At 42.7% G+C, this 23,856-nt stretch overlaps 1 protein-coding gene across 3 annotated transcripts in view; it reads left to right on the top strand.

Annotated features, from left to right (window-relative positions):
• Window positions 1-13,056: 13,056 nt before the first annotated feature.
• LOC110984449 (alpha-1,3-mannosyl-glycoprotein 4-beta-N-acetylglucosaminyltransferase C-like) overlaps window positions 13,057-23,856 on the top strand; it is a 13,016-nt gene continuing 2,216 nt past the window's right edge. Inside the window, exons 1-5 of one of the 3 annotated variants that reach the window (XM_087135848.1) lie at window positions 13,057-13,375; window positions 13,547-13,621; window positions 21,432-21,569; window positions 22,498-22,601; window positions 23,264-23,378. In XM_087135848.1, the coding sequence (XP_086991974.1) occupies window positions 21,455-21,569; window positions 22,498-22,601; window positions 23,264-23,378 (334 nt within the window). In that variant the 5' untranslated portion in view covers window positions 13,057-13,375; window positions 13,547-13,621; window positions 21,432-21,454. The remainder of the gene's footprint in view (window positions 13,376-13,546; window positions 13,622-21,431; window positions 21,570-22,497; window positions 22,602-23,263; window positions 23,379-23,856) is intronic. The other 2 variants (XM_022244673.2, XM_022244665.2) reach the window with 2 other exon arrangements.

The following is a 23,856-nucleotide window of genomic DNA, read 5'->3' as shown; positions in this document are numbered from 1 at the left end:
TGAAACACCTAGCTTTAGGTGGGTACCGTGTTTAATTTTTGGTGATATTTAATAACCACCATAGATCACGTGAATTAGCGAGCACAATCGGTCTATTACGTTTTCGCGCTTCATCAAAGCGCGACTACTAGACTGTGTTCGATTTGACATAGTCATGTTAATGTTTGCGTTAACTTGGGCATTGCCGTCTCAAACACCTCAAGTCGATCTCCTCCGTGTAAACAGGAAAGAACCGAGTAAAGATCGGTTTATATTGCACGAGGGCGCTGCTCAAGCCATGACTGAAATTAGACGTGCACTAGTAAAGTGACTTGGATTTGTCGTGACCGTTTTGAACCAATTTGAAAACTTTTTCCTTAAAAACACTGACCTATAAATAACATTTTGCGAACCACATGTCTACATACTTTATAATATTCGTGAACTTGAGAGTCGAACCTGACGAGAAATGGGAGACGCTTGAAACTTTTTAATTTATATAAGAACTACCAGGAAGATGACTTTTCATGTTGTCTACTTGTTGAAGAGCGCCCTCACCGATGAACCGCGTCCGACCATCTTAGGTCGAGTTCGGGCGGCCTGTTCTTGACACTGGTTTCTTGATCTCGCGCTCGAACGGCGGGAATATGACTCAAAAACACTCTTCTCGGAACAGGATCACACACCACCTCCTCAGGGTTTTACAGGAACACACGGAGAAACTCGTGAGATTTTGATTTTTGAACAGCTGTAAAAAGTAGAGCGATGGCTTCCAAAGCCATAGACAATGGGAATTTTTGCAAAATTACCCTTAATCATTTTCCATAACACAGAAATGAATGTTCCTGTTTATATAGAAGAGAATTCAACCCATCCAAACATTAACTCTCGAAAAACGTAGCCTACATAAACGCCGCCATGTTACATGTTGCTTGTCACTAACTACCAGCGATAACCAGTTGTTTGTTCCCGGCGTTCGAGGAGCCGACCCACGAACAACAAATCGAGCTGTTCGTGAACATACGGAAACAAGCCGCCCAAACTCGGCCTTAAATGCCACTTGTCGATTTTGGTCTTCCGCATAGAGTTGTGTTTAATAAGGGTGATTCACAATAGCACGCCTCCAAGAGTGTGAAATCTGTCTACCCTTTCCAAACGTGCATGGGGGTCGACAGATTTAGCGATTATCAATGCAGCCAACGTTGCAAACTCTGGAAGGCGTGCTATTGTGAAACCCTGCATTAATAGCGCGCTAATTCGTCATTCTACTTGCAGTGAATTTGTAACAATTCCGGATACAGACATTGGGAATTTTTGCCCATATTTGTAGTGCTTAATACAATAAGGTGGAAGGAATTCCCTATTGAGTAACTTTAAATGCAACGCACAAGTACAACATTTGTAAGCAAAAAAAAAATAACAGCCCATAAATCTGTCACTAATAATCTATAGTGTCTATATATAGTGCATATACGCATGCGCTTACGTAACCTTTACCAAACAAATATTATAAGCTTTCATTTACTGATTTTAGGTTTAGGTTTTTAGCGTATTGGCTTTGTTGACACGTAAGAATAGGTGCGCGGTGCAGGGTTAATTTTACACAGTGAGTAAGCCTGATGTCAATTATAAAGACCATGCCAAGGTTGATTGCTATTTCCCCGCCGTATTGTGGCACTTTGTTTAGCAGAAATCAGGCATTCAAACTACCTCAAATGCCACAGGTTGAAGTCTCATGATTGACTATTACCCATGTAATTTCGGTGGTTGAGATTGAAAAGGCCCTGAAATAGTGTCAGCTATAGTCCTGCACTGCTTTTTGGTGCACTCAGAGCGACGCATGTCCTGCTACATCCGCCAAGACACGTGCGTGTGTACACGCGTTCAAATCCAACTTAATGTTGCTTTATGCAGAAATTGCAGATGAAAAAGTGGACACGATCATCATGAGCCGGTCTGAGATGCTTGCCTTTGAAATATTTGTATTCTCTTTTCCAGTGACACTTATCCTCAGTTTCCTCAATAACCAGATTATTTCAACACCTTTTGCAAAATAAAAACATATTCGAAGTGCAGGTGATCACGTCCGCGAGGGAGAAATCTTGTGTCAGTTCATCCACAGATACAAGACTGTTATTTTTTTTCTGCTGCCTGGTCACGACAGTGTGAGTGCCGAATATGTCATTGCTTATTTAACCACCGGTTCGTGAGTACTCTTTCCAGCCCCAGTGAGTGTCCCTTCCTGAGCAACTGGACCCGTTATAGCTACACTGCTGATGCGATTGAAGTGCACGATCTACACTACTCCGTATTGTGTGCTACAAAGCCTCATAAACTGTGGAACAATGGCTGTCGGAACGCTTCGAGAAAAACAAGTGCAACCTCAGCTTTGAAAACACACCCGCGAACTGCACTTGGGAAATTGTATCGGCAGACCCTTACCTTATCCTTTTCTGCATGTCGAAAAGCAAGACGACTTTCTTGGGAATATTCGTTGACGTGAGGCTGATGTTCAGTTATTGGATTACATAGCTGTCATGAGCAGAATTACTCCCCAGCGAAAGTCCATGTTTGGTACAGGGTTAGGCCTACGGGTGGGTATTTTTTTATTCACCCTTAACGTTTTTTGCAATCAACGGCAATTATTGAAATTTAATACGGGCGTTTGCGTCAGTGCAAAGGTTCACTGACACAGCTGATTTGTTTTGGAAGGATTGGATGTTTGAAAAAAGTTCAGAGATCAGCATCAAGTCTCAGCTGTAGGTTCAGCTGCTTCGAGGCAAAAAGAATCTCTGCGCAATATTTCAAGGCTACCCTTTGAGTGAGCGTGACAAACGTCCGCTGGTTCTTGCACAGTTTCCTGCCCGGACAGATCTCGATAGGTGTCTAGTAATTTTGTGGGCAATCAACCTGTCTCGTCCACGTGTTTTAACTCTTAAAAATAGCTCACAGCATGTAAGCCAAGCTTGATTACCGACAGTTAGTCAACCATTGGTCGAATGTACCTGGAATGTACCTCGTGCACTATTACCAGGGAGAATAGACCAATGGTCGACGAATGGTCGCTGATCGAACGTGGTCATAAGTATCATTAGTTTGTTTCCAAAGTCACAACAGTCATCGTTGCCTTGTTGAGTCAAGACAGAAAGGGGTAAATAACAATTAATTGGCAACAATTTCTTGAGTGGCAGGTAATGGCAGATCCGAACCAATTTTAAGGTGTGCCAAAACTTTTATTGAGATGGGCTATCGGTTTATTTGAGAATTATTTTGTGTAATTTTGCCGGTCTTTTGTATTTATGGGGCTTAATTGGGGCTGTTTTGCTACTGGATCAACATTTTCCTTCAGCTGTAATCAGAATATCCAAAACTGCTTCCTTTTGCAGGGCGGTGTATTATTAATTCACGCCTCCGTATCTGCTAATGTAGACAAGCAATGTCTAAGCTTTCACAAATTATTCAAAAGCGCACAAGAGAAAATGAGAAATGCCTACAGCTACCTCCGTCTACGCACAATCTTAGGACGTGCGTGGGACGTGAGGTCGCAGGTGGAGTTTCGAGACGTCTTTGACTATGCAGTCATTTTCAACCCGACTTCTGGACTTAATAATGTACAGCAGTAAGAATGCGGGATCTTGTAGAGATCAATCAATAGTCCTTTTCACACACTTATTCAAATGTTATGTTTCGCCGGTGCGTACGCAATGCACGTCAAATTTTAATCGGGCTAACTCCATTTCTTGTTTAAAATGGAAAATATCTCTTTATTGAATCGGGACTCTTTCCCAATCACGACGGAAGCAAAAGCAATCGTCCAAGTCGTCTACAGCGTCTTGGGACTCTTAGTCGGCGTGGCAGGCAACGGACTCATCGTGGGCGTGTACTGGACCAAGCAACGTCGGACGAGAACGACGGTGCTGATCGTGGGCCTTGCCTGGAACGACCTCCTCATTAGCGTGTTGCGAGTACGAAGCATCGGTGTCTTTTCCTCGGTTCTTGCCGGCTCAGAAGCCTCGCCAGTCTTCTCCCACCTCCAGCTCATTGAAGCTATTTTTCAAGGGTCGGCCATTCTGATCACAAGTGCAATTGCCGTGGACCGCTTCAACTGCGTGTTCCGACAGCATAAATGGCGTCAACTAAACACCCGGCGTGCAAGGACAATTGTCGGGTGTTCATACCTTGCCCCGACTGTCCTAAGCATCATTCCAATAATGCAGCGCATTTATCGCCGCCAGGCCCTTTTATTTGTGGTTTTGGGACTCCAAGTAGCTTGGTATATGATTGCACTCTTGTCCACGATCGCGTGCTACGGGAGTATTTTCTGTCATTTTCGCCAACGTTCACCAACTGTTGCCCCAACAGTTGGTGAGGAAAAACCTCAACTCAACAGGTTTGCTGGCATGCGATCCAAGAAACCGAAAGGGCAAGACCGAGCGTCTGCAGGTCCCTCTGCGATACCCATCACACCTGTTAGAAGGGACCTAGTTGAGGACAGCTCTTCAGGCCCAGTTGCCGCCTCAGCTAGTATTGCTGCGACTAAAGTGAAGCCACAAAATGCTCAGAAAATCGCTGTGATCAAGCCAGACTTCCCCGGAGGCCGAAAGATGCACCCTACAGCTGTACCCTGGGCGGTACCGATCCGAGACCGATTCGGTCCACTAGCCAAGAGTGGCCCATCCAGTCCAGCAGCTCACGGTCCAGGCCAAGCCGAGGGGAGGATGATCACGATAATGCAGAGGAAAATCACCAGGATGATGTGTCTGATCAGCGTACTATTCCTAGTGACATGGTTGCCCTACGTGATATACGCTGCCATGGAGCTCCGTCGTCTGCATGGGGAAAAGGTGGATGAGCACACGGTCGATGCAGTCAGGGGAACCGCCTCCCTGGTGTATTTGAATAACGTTGCGAATCCTTTCATATACAGTCTGGTGAACAAGCAATTTCGAAGGGACTGTAGGGTCCTAATTAGAAAGATCCCTTGTCTTTGTTGAGGCTCAACCACTGCATGTATTTACTTGCGAAATCTTCACTTGAAAAATTCCTGGGTTACATTTCATCCCTAGTATAATTTCGGGAGTATTCCCTTAGTCTTGTGGAAGAACAGGATTAATTTTTCCGTTGCTGAGTGTTATTGACACCGCGTGTAACTTTGTACAAAACACCACCGATATAAGTGGCAGTGGACCAAACTGTATCCTCCCTCTTTATAGACAAACGAGAGAACGCATTTAATATTTTGTTTGAGTATTTTGGATCGACTTTCCTCGTCTTGTTAGTATTCTTCATTCAAGTTGAAAGTGATCTCATCTGATCTCATTTCATTGAACATACAGCTAGTACACACAATATTTTCATGGAGATATCCCCCACTGAATTGCCTAATGTCATGAATCATGAATAATGAGGAGGAGTTGAGGGGACTTTGTATCCGGTGGAAGGTGTGGGCATCATCATGCCCCTAAGTGAGGCAACTTACCATGACTGTCCACAAGTTTGTATCAATATTGTACCTTTAATGTGGAGTGTCATACTTGGGGGGAGGTTGAAAAATAAACATCTTGTCTTCCTTATGCATGGAAACAGAGTAAAAATCCTCTGTTGCCGGATTTTGTTCCATCGATTTTCAGTAACATCTCATCTCCTCACAAGAAACGCAATCAGCTTTCGGATGATTTAAAAGATTATATGAGGCTTTGAAAATTTGTAAGCGAGAGAACACTGAGAAAGAAACTTCTGCAAAGGCACCGGTGACTTTACGAACTGCAGCGTTGGAAAAGTGTAAAAAAAAAGAACAGGCATTGAATGCCATAAAATGAAATCCAAGGATATCCAGATTTTTGGGGGGTGATTCTTGCATTTATGGTTTTTTTGGTGGATGAGACTACATTTGGGGGCTTTCTATAAACATTTTCAAGGTTGAAATATAAAACATATAATTGCCTTCCCCTAGCTCTTGGTCTTTGGGCAGGCATGACCTTTGCTGGATCATCACTTCTGAACCCTTCCTAAATACATGTATAAAAAAGCAAAAAGTTTTACTGCCCACTATTGTCGTGTACATGACGCCTTTAACCTGAAAAGGGAATATTTATTTCATGTAGACATGCCTTTCATTTTCAAAGGACATTGCAAGTGCAGTAGATGAACCAAACTACTTATTAATGATTTCAAATATTCATATATTTTACATGTATTATACACATTGAAATAAATTATTTTCAATTCCCTCCAGTTTATCCAGAGGACCATTTACATGTACATTGAATTTTCTTTCCATGTAAATTGTATATACAACTTTAAAATCTTATTTCATAAAACCAAGTAAATTAAATGAGTTCTGTAGATGTTTTGTTACAAATGAGGATTCAGGAATTTAAATTACTTTTAAAATAGAAGTTCACTGAGTTTGAATGAGTCATATCCTTTGCATGCTGCGTAAAATAAAACACCGGCCTGAACAACTTTTTAAAAGTATTTGTGTTTTGTTCATTTCAGTACTCCAAAATATTCTATCATGTAAGTACAAAAACAGTACTTCTGGACGGTCACAAGAAATAATCTACAGAATGCTTTGAATTGCCTTAAAAAATTATTTCTTTTTAAAGTCTTTTCAACAGCTAATTAATCTTGCTGAAAAGATATGAAATATATGCACAATTTTTACATCATACGTCCTTTAAAAAGCTACTGTTTGTGACCCCACTCCTACACAAGGCCCCTTCAAAGTTGTTTGAATCAGTTCAAAAAGAGCCTTAATTACAGATTATTTTCCTCCATCCATTTTATACAGAATCCCTAGATTTCTATAATTTAGAGAGGCTGTCTGACCATAGAAGTAACATGAGTAGTGCCTCGTTTCAGTATAGTCGATATGACGTCGTCATTTTAGCTTTTCGACCGATCAGAAAGCTGCATTTTGACCTCATTGTGATAATTTGGGGAGCCGATTTGAGAAGCCAACTAGATCTTTCCCATTCGTGTAGGAGGGGGTGGTGATTCACGCAAGCGAATGCTAACAAGTGCCACAATTTTAAAATAGTTTTAATCGTAAAAGAATAAGTTACGAGTGTTTCAAAATTTAGACGAAACAGGGTTAGTGTCATGAAGTAAAGAAATGACACACAATGTCACTGAGCACGGCGTATATCATTCAGAATGGAACAACCCGTAGGATTCTTTGTATGTGAGTGACTAATTTAGTATAGCGATGATTGTTCAACCGCACGGACTGAGTTTGCCTGTACAGACCTGGGATAAAAATTATGGTACAGGTTGACCTTTTGCATGGTTAGAAATAAATAAGAATGAGGGTAGGGTAAAAATTCAAGAACAGTTCGACTTTTTGTATGATTAGAAATGAATAGCAACGAGGAATGGGTGAAAAATTGGAACAGAATGTCCCTTTGTCAGGGACGACTAGAACATCAGAAATTGTGGCACAGTTTGACCTTTCTGTGGTAAAAAAATTGCAGGACATGACGCAATTTGATGATACAATTAGGTGGACAATTGGCTATATGCAGCACCGGGTAATGAGGATAATCTCTTGGAGAAAGGACTGTGCGCAATGCCGGGTAAAGGGGTATCATCTTTCGGACAAATCGTGGGCTGCACGCGGCGTTGTGTGGTGGCTAGTGTGTACTCCGGAGTGAACTTAGTTCTGACAATTAATCCTAGAACACTAAACGAGAGAGGGCGGGCACACGCTAATGGCCTTGCGTTCGGCTGCTGTGGTTACCGAGATAATCTGCTCGATACAGGAAGAAACCGAGGTGGGCCTCTTAATCCTTTGAACTAGTGTTTAACGTCCCGTTACCCTGTACATGCATATGGTATGTACTTTTCATATTTTTCATCCCACATCTCCCGAATCGTTTCTTTGTCTTCAGCCAGCCAATCTTGGTAGGTGCATGGCATTGTGTTCCAAGGAATCTTCATCCGAGGTGTTACCATCAACCTCCTCAACAGATTCCGAATTATCGTCAACTTCATTCATGTCTGATTCCTCTTCAGCGTGGATATATTCTACGTGTCTGTGTAGAAATTTATTTTCGTCCGAAGCTTTTGTCACGATGGTGACAAGCTTAGGGTTTGAGCGTGAAAAAAAGAATTCACGTTGAATCTTGGAAGATTTATCTCCGAATGAGAAGAAACTGATGAAATAGTATAATATAAAACTGCTCATTTCCTTCCTCATTTTCACTGCTCATTTACTCATTGCCATTTTTTATTTACTCATCTTCATTTTACTCATTTGCATTGCTCTTTTACTCATTTAATTGCTCATTTACCCATTTCATTGCTCTGTCACTTATTTGCATTACTGTCATTTCATTGCACTGGACCCTCTGCAGTCCCCTGACGACGGACAGGGCATACTGTCCGAAACGTCAAGAAACAACGGTTCTTTTCAAAACCCAACATAGGAGATATATCCGTAGTGCTACCGCAAACCTATCTAGTTTACTCGCTCTGCTCCGCCACTGTATCAGTACCACCAGATCCAACCTGGCATCAATGGACCAGCAGATGTCCACCACAGGAGCAATTCAAATCCAGCACTTCAGCAGCCGATTACAGCAAAATTCGGCAGCTCACCTCATCCTCCAGTGACCAGGCTTCCAGAGAAACCCGTCGCCGCCAAGTCAAATAATTTCTCAAGATCACCAAACGCCGCAGCTCCACACCCACCTGGGTAATGGGATCACCTATATCCCCACAGCCCCCACCCTCAGACATGGAATCTCCTATATACCTACGGCCTCAACCCCCCGGCCCGATGAAATGTTCAGCTACCTCCAACCAGTACCACACCAAGCTACATCTCCGCTCTGAAGAATCTTCAACTAGGCACAATGTATTCAACCTCAGTAGGTCTCTCCTCTCTCTGCAGACGAGACAACAGTCCTGTCACTGGGGATGAACTATGCCCTAACTCCCCAGCACTTACCCGTTGAGGAGGTCAGCCAGCCATTCGCCTCCTCGACAAGTTTACATTCAACGAGATCCGCCTGCAAATCAACCAAGCCCTCCTGAAACACAAGCCAGCCAAGCCCAATCTCTCAAGACAAGACCGGTCAGCCATAACATCGCTACGCCAAGATAAGACTATCCACATCCTCCAGGCTGACAAGGGCAACGTCACAGTGGTCATGGACAAGACAGAGTATGACCGCAAGGTAGCAGACATTCTTGACTCCAGCTGCTACCACATTTTCAAGAAAGATTTGTCTCTGGTATGTAGTCGATACCATCGTCATCTGGTAGCATGGGTATGATAACCTCCAGCTCTTCGTAGATCACCTAAATGGGCTTCACAGCAACATCCAGTTCGCAGTGGAACAAGAAAAAAACGGCAACATTTTATTTCTCGATGTTGAGGTACCCAGAAAGAAGGGTGGCAGTCTCACCTGCCGAGTATACCGGAAACCTCCCACATAGACAGATACCTCCACAGCGTTCCTCCGTCACCCCAAGATCAAGTCTTCAGTCAACCTGGTCCTGGTACCTATCTGGGTTCGACTGTAAGCAATAACCTGTCACTCGATGTTGAACTTGACAAACGACTCAGAAAGACAAACACCATCATAGCGAGGCTGACCAAGAGGGTATGGTAGAACAACGCTCTGACAGAACACACCAAGATCTGAGTCTACCAGGCTTGTGTTCGCAGTACCTTATTCTCTGGTAGTGAGTCCTGGACTACCTACATGAGACAGCAGCACCGGCTTAACATCTTCCACATGCGATGTCTCAAGTGCCTAGTGACATTCTACAGCGTGCCAATATCTCCGGCATGTATTCTCTGCTGAGTCTACGCCGTCTACGCTGACTGAGACACACATGCCAGACGGCAGGCTACCGAAATACATCCTATATGGCAAGCTGGCATCCGGCACAAGACGTGTTGGCCGCCCCTCACTCCGACTAAAAGACACCTTCAAACGTGATCTGAAGGCCTGCAATATCTCCCTAGACAGCTGCGAGATACAAGCTGTAAACTGAGGTGCCTGGCGCCAGACAGTCCGCAAAGGCGCCGGAGGGGCGGCCGTGAAAAGAGGCCAGCAGAGCAGCAGAGAAGAGGGCGGGGAGGAACCCTTGCCACCCAGGCCTCCTCGCACATATCTGCATCATAGAAACAAGGACTACCACTCTCGTTTTGGTCTGCAAAGTCACAGTAGACGATGCCACAACTCACAACACTCCAAGGGTGCTCTCAGCATCGTCTCCCGAACCCAACCAATGAGCTTCAAATGAGTACAATATATTTGTTCAGGAGGTAGACGATGACGAAATCTCGTATGAAGATAGTTTAGAATTGGAAGGCAATGTCACCTACCAAGATTAGCTGGCTGACGCTAGAGAAACAAATAGGGAGATGCGGGAAGAAATATATGACAAGCACGGCAACGAGGGCATGATTAAACATCAGGCCAGGCAAAAGGCAAACAGAAAGACCCTCTGGACAGTCAAACGAGACTTTTTGACAACTATAAGGAGTTTCTGTCAAGTTACCTACATTTGAAGGATAATGAAACTCACCCAGACATTGTGGGCGATCTGGAAAAAAAATTGATAAAGGCATGGAGGTCAACAAAGCCGTGAATAGGGTTATGTCTAAAAATTCTGTTAAATTTGACGGACTGTTTCAGCTAAATGACGAGGAGGAAAATAACTAAAATATAGTAATAATTACAGACAAATAGTTTCAACAAGAAATGAGTGCATTTAGTGTCTCTGATATAACATTTAACGAATTTCTGTTAATCACTCTTGTAGTAATTCTTAAATTAGTATGATAACTTTACAACCCCAATGATAACAAAAGAGAAATAAAAACAGTACTTAAACCAGTATGTGAAGTAGACCGAATTCGTTTCGTGTTCTCACTAACCCGCATGACTATTGAGTACTAATTCTCAGGTCGGATACCGGCCGGGAACTTCTGAACATTATTCCATAGCACAATGGTCAATTTGCTGCTTTGCTACGTGTTAACTTCGGAACTGACGTCATGCCGCCTGCCAGGATTCATATTTTTTATGTAATGGTACACCTGCTTTACATTTACTCCACAAAAAAGATCAACGGTAACTCTCCGCTGTTTGAATTTGTGAATTTAAATTTAAATTTGTATACATGTACAGGTTAACGGCACGTAAAACACTAGTTCAAAGGATTAAGAAATTCAGCCAGGGCCAGCTCGGCCAGTCTGTCCGGAGACAGACAATTACCAGTTTTGATACAGAGCCTTCTACTTCATTGGGGCGCCCTTATTAAATTCTCGTTTCTTTTACCACTTGAGATAAGGTTGGTCGGTGGGAAAAAATCCTTTAAAAAAAATCCATGTTGCTGGTGTACGGCTATGCACGAACCTCAGTGGGCCACGGAAAGGTGCAGTATACCGAATGTTCACGCGAACGCCGACGGTCGCTGTTGGTCGTTTGCGAAATCGTAAGTTTTTAGGGCTTTTTGTTTTCAAAGGTTATGCTGGCCATTTTTGTCCCTTCAGTTTTAGTGGAGAAAAGAAGCTTTTTTTCCCGTGATCGGGAGCCCAAAATAGGGTCGGTCGGAAATGAGAACCATAGAATATAGAAAGGATACCCTTACGGACGTTAAAAATTATTTTTTTTAGTTAAACCATTTGGAAGGCAATTTCTGATTCGACGTCACAGTGACGTCACACTTCGGTACGGAAATGAACACGTCACGCGCAAAATTGTATGTGTAAACATTTGTCTAGCATAATGGAGATCAATGTGTGTAAATAGCATCACGGAGAACCAGCGCATGAATCAACATACGCGTGTACTGCGTTCGTTTGCACCGCACTTTCTGGTTCACAGTGAAGTCACACTTCGGTACTCAATACTGAACTGATAAATAGTCTCAAAGGTTCAGTGCGCATTCGGCTTGCTATGTGCAGGCACAGCACATTCCAAAATGTAGTGCCTTGTTCAACCCTGATCAATGGCACTGCGTAGAGGGGAAGCCATTGCCGATTCGGGTCAGTGAGTCACATTCAGAAGCGATGCTCTCCCCTCCCCTAAATGCCGTAGATCACACAGAAAGGATTCCAGTCTGGCAATTTCTTTAACTTTTCTCAAATCCCTTATTAAATAATGCATTAATTACAAAATACAGTCTATCTGAAAATAAATTGTGCTTTGGGGAATTTGGGGCGCATCCTAATTCCTTTTAACAGACGTTGCACTCCCAGTGGAGTACAGGTACAAACAAACTTGTGACAAATTCCATAAAAGGTAAGATCTTTAACTTCGTCATTGAAATACTTTTCATCTCTAGAAGGCAAAATGTGCAGAAAACGCGTCCCCTGTATTCAGTCTTAATGGATGTATTAAGGCGAGGAACCTGGAATTCCTGAGTTTAAGCTTGAATCGCATTAGGCTAGCTCTTCTTGGCTTTTGCATTTGAGGAAAAAACACAGCGCCACAACTTTGTTTGAAGTGACCGAAAACGCCTCCATCTGAAAATGTTTTGTTTTGGTGATCCAGTAGGGGCTGGTTAATTTTTAAGTTGTTTTGGGGATGTCCAACAATAAAACAAAACCAAGCGAAAACGGAGGCATTTGTCTACATTTGACTTAAATTCTGGAATGGTATGTCAAACACAGAACTATTTAGGGATGATGACATCATCTTTTTTTTTAAAGGAAGTTTAAAAAAGATTAAGAAACTTATGGAGATACATTTCATGATCTTTACAATGATATTTGTAATGTCGACCTGCCAGGCTTGTTATTAGCACAATTTGTATATGGCACCCCAATTTATTCATTCACAAGACTTGTGCAAGGTCGTGCATGTTATACTTTCATGTCATGGTCGAAAAAGGTTAACGTGTAATTCCAGAAACAGTTGTAATTTTCCCCCAGAATCGACACTTTCGGTATGTATTAGGTCTTAATTGTTATGTGGGAAAACAGGATTTTGCCCTTTAATGTAGAGCAAGTATGTATGTAACGTGTGCTCAGCGACTCGTGGGAAAACCCCTTTCATGACCGCCGCTGTATCCTGGGAGAAAGATCCTTACTCGTGTAAACAAAGGGTACATCCGCCTACTATAAGGTAGTGCCGCTCATGACACTTGAAAGTATGAAATGAAGACTTCCAGTCCATGTAAACAGGGCTTCCTTTTTGGGCTGTATGGGATATTTTAAGGGGATCAGTTGTTTACCTATTTGTAAATTGTATAGACCACTTGCGGATTAACAGAATAACTTTGTCTGAGTACATATTTGGCTGCTAGCAGAGCTCTCACTCTCTCCGTCTTCAACGCTGCAGAGGTCGATCACAGTAAATGGTTGCTGACCAGTTTGACCCTAAAATTACCTGTTTGGGAGATCAATGTGTGCGCTATCCTCATGCTGACGGTAAGCTTGTAGCTTATCCCTTCTGGTAATGAGATTTCCGTTGAGTAAATCAATTATTAAGAGGTGTATTTTCTGGCTGTTTTAATGATCGTTATTGGAACGTTCTGACGTGTGTATGTGCACTATGCATGCAACCAACTCATGTACTGTACATGTACATTTCTATTGCAGTAGCCTGGCTGTGGGTGTAGAGAGCACGCTTGCTTGGGGGTTTTCTTTTCCGTTTACTACCGTGGCTGGGCTGGGGTTTGTGTTGACTACTGTAATATTATTCTGGTTGACTGCCGATGATAGTTCCTGATATCATCGTGGGCTGGGGAACAACTAAGAAATAAAAGCCTGGTCAAGAGCATACCGTACCCCTGTGGTGTTGAGTCATTTCTCGAGTGGTACACATGCAACCTCGTCACACCAAGGTGGAGTTCACACCCCCTTCCTTGACAGGAGCCGACCCGCCCCTTTTTCCATGACAGTTATAAATCATAAAATATTAACCTTGAAGAGTTCAATTCGAGTAAACTTGGGGCATTTAGCGAGGATAAGGGTGTAAATTTGGGTGAATAGTTGAGCATAGAATCAGACTTTATTGGAGCGCTCTAAAATGTACTGTACACGCGTACAGGGTTGAACTTAAGGTTTGTTGGATTGTTATTCATTACTTACTTTGGTTTATTGCAGTCAACCACACAATTACACAACCAAATAACAGCACAACCGCTACATTGTTAGACAGTATTACACCTTATGACAGTGGTTATACTAGCATCAAGTGGAAGTGGAAAAATAAGCAGAGCGAGCTCAGATAAAGAGTTTGTCCACAGTCCTGTCCATCTTTTTAGATACAAGTTCATAGGTACAAGTATTGTACATGCTGCGCACATGCATGCACCACGTTTAGCCATTTTCCGTGCGCATCTTGCCCTCGCTGTCAGTTCTTCAAAACATGTCCCTGTCACAGCTAATCCATTTTGGCTTTACAAGCCATCAAGAAGCAGCTGGCCTTCGAAAAGCAAAATGCAAATTTTGTGGTAAGTTGTGCATCGAGAAGATGGGCACAACTTTTTGCGGCACCTTTGGAGGAACACTGCCAAAACAGTGGTGTTAAATTTTAACACCATTTTTTAAAAATTCTTTTGGAATGGGATTTGGTGTTACGGAGAATAATGGAGGGTTTCAGTCTGGCACACTTTGACCTTTGGCCTAGAAATTGGAAAAGGTCACATGATTAGCATAACAATATGATCACAAGGATATGAATAGCAATGAGGTGTAGGGTCAAAATTATGGTACAGGTTGACTAAGAGAGAATAGGAACTAGGGAACGGTCAGAGAATCTGGTATATGTTGACCTTTCCTATGAAAGAAATGATATTTAAAATACAAGATTGGGCATATCGCGTGATGTCATAGAAAAATACCTACTGGCCCAACGTGTATACCAGGCACGAAATGGGACAGAAGGGTACCCCCAACAAATCCAATCCGTGTACACACTGTAGCCTCACACCAACGAGGAGAAAGGTCTTGCCCTGGGCCTGAACTTAGCGCTAGCCCTTCGGTCCTTACCTACGGAAGAGATTATTCAAGCCACCGAGCCCACTCTCCGTCACTTTGACAAGTCCACTGCCGAGGAGATCCGTCTCGAGATCAACCAAGCCCTCCGGAAGCACAAGACACCCAAACCCAACATCTGCAGAGAAGATCGGTCAGCTATCAAGTCTCTACGCCAAGACAAGACCATCCATATACTCCCTGATGACAAAGGCAATGCTGCGGTAAATATGGAGAGAGTTGAGTATGACCGCAAGGTCTCGGAAATACTCGACTCGGACGGCTACCGGGAGCTCCGCAGGGACCCTACAGCGTCAATTGACAGGAAGCTGTAGCAGAAGCTCCTATCCCTCCACCGTTCCGGTAACACCACGGAACTACTCTACCGGCAGCTGCGTCCATCCATTTCAAGGTGCCCCAAAATTCTTTGGTCAGCCCAAGATTCGCTCCACTTCGCCCCATAGTAGACATCTAGCCAAGATTCTCCATCTCCTGGTCGGCAAGACTTAGCATCGCATCAAGATCTGGGACCAGTTTTCCTCTATCTTCCAAGCTTCCAGCTTTGATGTTGTGTCACTTTTCACCAATGTCCTCACTTCTGATGCCGCCACCATAGCAATGGACAGACTCTAGGCCGACATCACCCTCAAGGATTGCACCGACCTCACCCGAAACTAGCTCCACGACCTCCTCATCACTTGCGTCCACTCAACCAGCTGCCGATGGCGGGACAAATACAAATTCTTTCACCAGTTAGCTAAAACTTGTATAGGATCGCCTATATCCCCGGTTCTGGCTGACATATTCGTTGAAGAATTCGAGCAGACTGCCGTCGCCACGGCAGACCATCGTCCCAAGATCTGGCTCCGGTATGTGGATGAGAAATTTGGATCACCTCAACGGGCTCCACAGCAGCATCCAGTTCACCGTTGAACAAGAAAGAAATGGCAGCATTTCCTTTCTTGATGTTGAGGTGTCTAGAAGTTAAGATAGCCGCCTCACCCGCCAGGTGTACCGCAAACCCACTCACACCAACAGATACTTCATTAGCTCCTCCTTCTCTCACCCCAAAATCAAGTCGTCTGTCAACCGAGCCCTCGTTCGCAAGGCTTACAACATCTGCGACAAGGAACACCTCGCCAAAGAACTGCACATCTCCATAGCATTGCCACGCAACGGCTTCAAGCCCTAGCAGATCAAGACTCAAGACCCAAGACCGAGATCCCCTCAGGGTGCCCTATACCCAAAGCCAACTAGATAAGGCCCCTAGTTCTGTTACTCTCCCCTACCTAGGTTGTACTTTCCCCCACATCCTGCGTATCCTGAGCAAGCATGATATCAAGGTATTCTTTACAGCCCCTCTCAAGATCCGCGGCATGCTGACATCCCACAAGGACCGACAAGATGCGCACCACCGACCATGGGTGTACAAGATCCCCTGCCAATGCGGCAAAGTATATATTGGTGAGACTGGTAGGGACTTCCCCACCAGACTCAAAGAACACGAAGCCCATGGCCGGAAGGGGGAGTATGAGAAGTCTGCGATAGTCAAGTATTTCCACTCATCACCAGCATCGAGCACTGGTACCCAAGACGCACCAGAGAAGCCTTGGAGATTCTCAAGCACGACACCGTTCCCCAAGAGACCGGCTTCTCCATCAGTGACATCTGGCAACCCCTGCTCACCTCCCATTCAATGGGTCCTCTTCACCCTAGGATACCCCCACCCCTGCCTATAGGTCTCCTATACCCCCGGCTACCTCACCCCGCCCAAACCTATGCCTAACTGACTCTCACTGACCTGCTGGATCCCGTCCCACATGAGCACCCAGCTGAATCCTCCACTAGCGTCCTCGTCACACCCCACTGCATCCAGTAACCTTTTATAAACAGCTGCATCATGAGTATCTCTTCAGTCTCCTGGCGACGGACTGAGCACGCAGTCTGAAACGTTGAATATACTCCCGGTTCTTTTCAGAACCACACATACTCCAAAGAGATATATTCCTTCGCATGGTGCTACCGCAAGCCTTTCCACATATTGTTGTCTTTCACCATGAATAGCCTGAAATTCCATCTTACTTCGCTCTACGGGGGGCCCACTACATCCAAGGTCAAGTTCTACGAGCGCGACACCATCAAACACTTGAAATATATCAAAAAAAGAAAAGATGCAGAAATTTCGACACCATTCCTCCAGGACTTCGCGATCCAGTCCGCAGCTACAAGTCCCGCTCAATCCTCCACAAGGCTAACTTTACCCTGTTCCGCCATCGCATCGGTGCTCCAGATCCAACCCCAGTGATTTTCTCTCTTTCTTTTAGACTGGTCTTCACTCTTTGAGAGATATTTTCTCTCTTTGAGAGTGTTTTTCTGTCTTTCAGAGTGGTTTTCTCTCTTTCAGAATGATTTCTACTCTTGAGATTGGTTTTCACTCTTTTATTTTAGACTGGTTTCCACTCTTTGAGAGTGACTTTCACTCTTGAGAGTGGTTTTCACTCTTTCTTTTAGACTGGTTTTCACCCTTTGAGAGAGATTTTCTTTCTTTGAGAGTGTTTTTTTCTCTCTTTGAGAGTGGTTTTCACCCTTTGAGAGTGGTTTTCGCTCTTTGAGAGTGGTTTTCACTCTTTGAGAGTCGTTTTCCCTCTTTGAGAGTGATTTTCAACTTTTGAGGATGATTTTCGTTTTGCTTTTTTATTGATCATAAAAACGCAAAACATATATTAGAAAGGAAAAGCGCGAATTATACACATCTAAGGAGGTTGATAAAACGGCAGATAAATGGAAGGTATAAAAGAAAACACTTCAGAAAAAAGTGGGGCCATGAAGAGATGTAAAAAGATGGTCACTATACATCTCCATTTGAAATAATTGCTAGGGTTAACAGAATTAGAATTGAAATTTCCATTTTTTATAATGAAGACCAAGGGTTTGATTTTTGATAGCAATCTTATATTCTATATGATATTGATTTTGTGAAAATAGTCTTTACCCAAAAAAGGAAGGCATTTGAATCTGGAATTTACACCTATATAAATAAAACTTAGCACGAAGAAAAACATGAGTCAAAAATTTGTTATGGGGAACTCCAAAAAAGAATTCAAATTTCCCAAACTGAATTGCGTCTTTGAGATTTGGCTGAAAAAGACATGAGGTCTGACAAGATGGGTGAAACATGATCACACTCCTAAAAACTATGAATCAAAGTTTCAGGACATCTATCACAACAGTTAGGAGAAACCTTTCTTCCAAGTTTAAAAAGAAAGTTATTGAGGGCAATAGCCCCATGAAACATCATTTTTGAGAGTGGTTTTCATTCTTTGTGAGTGATTTTCACTCTTTGTGAGTGACTTTCACTCTTTCGGACTGGACGTATGAGGGATTCACTCTTTTTAGAGTGATTTTTCACTCTAATGCCTTTAGAAAGAATAAGAATCCCCATCCCAGTCACACTTTGCTTTTAAAAATGACGTCTGCGTCGTGGAGAAGTTGAATTCGAAAACACACACATTCACATCACCAATGATTTCTTCATTGTACAGATGCATATTATTAGAAGCCCAGTCGTCGGGTCTCACATGCCGATACATGCATGGATTACAACGCATAGCCTGCAAAGACGAACAATGAATGTTTGCCCGTGCAAATGAAGCGTAGCGGTTTTGAATCTGTTGTTTCATTGTCAGTTTGTACTCAGCCGTTAAAAAGGACATGTTCAGTGTGGAATAGGTGCCATTGCATGCTAGGGAAAAAAAGCGCAAACACTGTCCCAACCAATGTAGACTGTATTCATGCGTCGGCCATCTTTAAATATTTGAAACTGTTTAAGTTTGGGAACTTGACAAGGGGTAGTGAAGTACAAATTTAGGTTACATTTTGTTTAGAATAATTATTATTTGGAAACACTGAGAGTGAGGTTTGGAACTCAAAATAGTTTGGTACCATGTCATTTAACAGATTACATTGAAACACAGTTTGTCATGAGTATCGTCTATTTTATAGGGCAGTTTGAATTTTACAACCATAATATGTAAATAGTAAATACTGTGAGGCACATAATTTAAGCAGTCTCGAATATGTAAGAAAACTAGAGTCCTACTCCATAAAAACTGAATGTTTTTGCTCTGTTCAGATTAATATTGTAAATATCTTAAATGCACTGACTGTTCGCAATGCCCATTTTTTCTTTTATGGATTCACGGGTTGTTGTCATAGCAGTTGTTGGTATTCAAGCCGTTGAAGAACTACACGTGAATCAGCATCGTACCTGAATCTTGTTGAACTATAAAAATACACTACATAATTATTAGGCAAACCAGGCTGACTTCGATTTTCTTCTGATTTGCATAGACAGTATTTGATCATGAAACGGGATGCATTGCCATGCAGTGTTTAGTGAGATCTTTAACTTAGGCAAGGGAAAACCAAATTTTCACGGGGATCCAAAAATTTAGGGATATTTTCATATATTCTTTTATGGCCTTTATGGGAGCTGAGGCTATATTTGGGGGCTTTTTATTCGCTTTGGGAAGGAAGATGAGGAGAACCGAAGAATCGCCCCTCTCTCATTGATAAAAAAATTTGTTGGCTGCTTTTTTGGGGGGGTTATAACCCGTTGGCTGCCCCGATCTGTCCGTGATAACCGGATTTATGTATGCCTTAGGCCTATTGTAGCGCATAAGCGCGCTTGCTACTGGTTAGCAGTGCTAGTGGCTGTTTACGCAGCGCCCCTAGTCGGCTGACTGTGTGGTCGAGTTCTTGACACGGGTTTCTTGTTCTCGCGTTCGAACGGCGGAAACACGACTCATGAACACTGTTCTCGGAACAGGATCACACACCACCTCCTCGTCAGAGTTTTACAGAAACACACGGAAAAACTCGTGGGGTTTCGATTTTCAAACAGCCACAAAAAATTAGCGACATGGCTCACAAAACGGGAGACAATGGGAAGTTTTACAAAATTAACAACAATTTTCCATAGCACAGAAATGAATATTCCTTTTTAAACAGAAAAGAGTTCAGCCCAGCTTTCCAAAGTTTACTCTGAAAGAACTACATGGATGCTGCATGTTGCATGCAACAACAAGCGATAGCCGGGTGTACGTTCCCGGCGTTCCAGCGGCCGACTGACGAACAGCAAATCGAGCGGTTCGTGAACATACGAGAACCAGCCCTCCGAACTTAGCCTGTGATGCGACTTTTTTCCTTCACTTTTTTCCTAGTAATGATGTACCTATAACGGGGGATATCTGCATGCACACGTTACGCAGGCCAATACCAACACTAGAATAGACTGGACCCCGGATTTTCTTAACTGTTTAAAGCATTTTAAGCTTGTACATGTACACAGGATTTGAGACAACCTCGTTTGTCTGGTTCCCAGATGTAAATGTATAGTAAAGAAATGACATAATATGACAAAGAGTATCCAACTAAATGTTTGGGGAACTAGAGGGACTCCTTTACCACTGATTACAGTACATAGGCCTATTACTCAGCCGTACCCCATCAAAAAGCGTTAAAACTAGAGTTAGTGGTTGTTAAAACAATAACCACAGAGCTGTTTCGGATTTCGAGTGGTTGAGCAGGTAATTGTATATGACTAATGAGCTGTGACGATTTTGTTCTTGGACCCTATCTAGCAGCTGCACTAAGAGTGTACACCATATCGTCAGTCACATCGAAAAAAGGGCCGAAGACTAGCTGTTGAAAAAACATGTACACTGTATACAAAACCTTTGGGGGGAAATAAAATAATGCAAAATCAATAAAAATCACAAGATAGCGTCACCAATCTGGAATAATTCTTGTATCAGGGTCTTTGTTGGCTGTAACTTTGCTAACGATCAAACATCGCGAAGTTACCAAAATGGTGGCTTGAAATCAAGTACAAAATTGATGGGCTAAAAGCACATGCAGAAACACTGCTCCTGTTCATGTCACGTGATTTGCGCTAAAACTGAAAGTTTTATGATATATTACTTGATATTCTGACAGAGCAGAAAATTATACGATTTCTATTTCGTTCTCATAGTATTCAGTAGTAACTGAAGTAAAGGACTACTCACTCATTATGGTCAACAATAGTATTCAGTAGAAAAACGCGTACAAAACCTGTCATTCTGATATGACGGCAAGTCATAACTGTCCTAACCACTATATTGGCAAAATTTGTCCTCGTGACGTAGAAAAGAAAGGTGTGTGCGTGTGTGTACCATCCGTTCGTTTTGTCGTAGGCCTACATTTAAAGAAATACTGCCGTCGTTTATTTTCAACTTAGCCTACATTGATGAAAACAGTACGTTCATTCCTATATTTGAAATAACTGCAGCAACTTAATTGTACTCGACAATTCCGCTCCAGTTTAATATTGGCCGGTTTACTTATCGATTACTGACCAAAAAAATCATCATTTTTTTACAACTCTGGTTAGACCCCGTTATGTGAGATGATTTCATGTTATTTTAATTAACCTAGTCTCGTGAGGTCTCTTTTATTGTGGAAGGTTCTTACAGGCACCTTGGAAAGATGTTTAGACGGCAGCGCTGGAAACGAAGGCTAACCTACCTGATTGCAACGGCATATCTATTGACGTTCATAGGCCTGTTTGTGCAGCACGTTCCAGATACGACCAGACAGAAAGGTTAGCTGTATCCTTATTTTCTAGACAACAGCCATGCGTCAATGTTGAAGGGCAGTTGTAGTGTCTCTTTTAACTTGACGGAATCTGCCATATAAGTTCCACATCAATTCGGTGCTTCAGATCCAGATTATTTATTTCAAGCTCAATCAAGTTCAAAATATTCTTCCGTGTTATATCTAACCTTAATTGGATAAATTCTTCCAACAAAGTGGAGACACATTAAAACATTTCCTAGTCACACGGAGCCATGTTGCATACAGCCCCTCCGTTTCGCTTGCATAACACCCTCACCAGGCTGGATAGAATAAGTGTAAGTTTGGCCCTAACACTGGTTTTTAAGTTTTAGTGTGTCACTTTAGAGGCATTTGAGGCCCTTTGATTTTCATGCTAATGCCAACGAGAAATGACAATGATTTAAAATGTCATTCTCTTAAAAGCGATTTATTGTCTGTGTTTATCTTTTCACAGTGTCTGTGTTTATTTTGTGCGTTTAAGTAGTAAAGTACATCACGAGACAGCTGTGAAGGATGTTTATGGTGTGCATATCTTGTAAACCAGAAACACAGTTTGGGGGGTATGTAGCCAGTCGAATTAGAAGTCAAGAAATTCCTAGTGTCTGTACTGAGCGCTTCGAGGGTGACTCAATTTCTTCTCATATGGTTGTGGACCCATTCTTGCACAAAAAAACAAAGTATAACACCGCCCTCTTTGACGCTTGGTCAGGGAATTACAGTCTCCTCTTCACTCCTCTGATCAAATTCCATATCAGAATCCTTTTCAGACTAAAACATATTGCATTGAAATCTGGATCACGTGCATGTAGATTTGCGTTGGCAATACTTTCAGACAAGGCCTTGTGACGCATGCATTCACTGGACGTGTCTGACTTTTTCTTGAGCCTGGCGTCACCCATTTTATCATCCGATAGGTAAATTACCTTTCTTATCGGGGATGGATGAAACTAACGCTGGACGGCCAAGACCAGAGATTCTCGACAATATGAGTAGGAGAGAAGTTGTGACAAAAGACAAGGTACTGTTGTAACATGTCATGCATGACGTGCCTTTGAAATCTCCTCTCTCTAACTGCATTCCACTTGTTTGAAGTAACCCTCGGCCACAAGAGAATTTGCCCCATTAGTATTAAAGCTCTTCTGTTGGTTACGTTCTGTGTCACAGGACATGCTTTTGATAGTCTTAATCTGCAATTGGAGATTGCAGAAACCTTGCAGATGTCCTTGTGAAAGATAATGGAATTCCCGTTTTATGGCGCCAAACAGGTGTTTAATGGTGTGTATCCCGATGATAAACATTATATACGTTAAACAATTTGTGTTTAGTTTATAAAAGCGTCAAATGTTCTTGGTTTTTACGGCCAGAACTAGTGGGGCTGACTGGCTACTTTCAATCAGACAGTCTGACAGTCACTTAATAGTCAGATTGTCAAATACATTTCCTCGTTGTTCTTGAGAATTGTCTGTAGAGATTCAATTACTGACTTTTTGACTTTATTTCCTGTCTGTATACTCTCCCTTTCTGAGTCAAAATAAGCCAGTCAGCATGGGCCCATCTTAAATTTACTGATTTCAAACAGCACTATTTTATGCCCAGTGTATCAATCAAAAAAATTACAATAAATCCCACTTTGAAATTGATGACATAGGCAGCACAATTCCCTTTATCCATTTTCCGCAGGAAGGGAGTAAGATAACGTTGGCACATCCAGAGCCCACTGAGGCGGGCTGTATGGCCTTAGATAACGTGGACAGAGACAAGGCACTAATCCTCGGTCATCGTAGAAAAGACAAAGGTAAAACCTCTTCATTAAATCTTTGCACAGAAAATTTAACCTTTTCCTGCAAACCAGAGGGAAGGCCAACATTTGGCTTCCACTTCTCCTAGCATCCAGGGAATAACCCAAAAGCTTCCTCAACATCCTTCGGCATCCACGCTTCAACGCCTAGGGCAACGACTAGAATCTGGCATCCTAGTCTCCATGACCATCACCATTCGCACCCAACACGTCAGGCACAACCAACCACCAATTTCCCAAACCCCTTGAATGACAGCGTCATCATCTACTAGTTGGGTTGTTTAGAGTACACTAGTTAAAACGTCGAGTTTCAATTTCTCGGTTCTTTTCAGCACCCCACATCTGCCTGAAAGAGATGGTCCTACAGTACTACCACAGACTTTGACCAGTTGTTCACGATCATAGTCAACTGTAGATACTACTGTTCTTATAAAGAAAGAGGTTCAAAATTTTCTTCTAATTGTAAGATTTGTAA

This window comes from Acanthaster planci, linkage group LG04, assembly GCF_054643075.1.
Source record: "Acanthaster planci isolate LZ-2023a linkage group LG04, COTS_SCS, whole genome shotgun sequence".
Taxonomy (NCBI): Eukaryota; Metazoa; Echinodermata; class Asteroidea; order Valvatida; family Acanthasteridae; genus Acanthaster; species Acanthaster planci.
The sequence above is the reverse complement of the archived record's forward strand: the minus strand, read 5'-3'. Positions and strand labels throughout refer to the sequence as shown.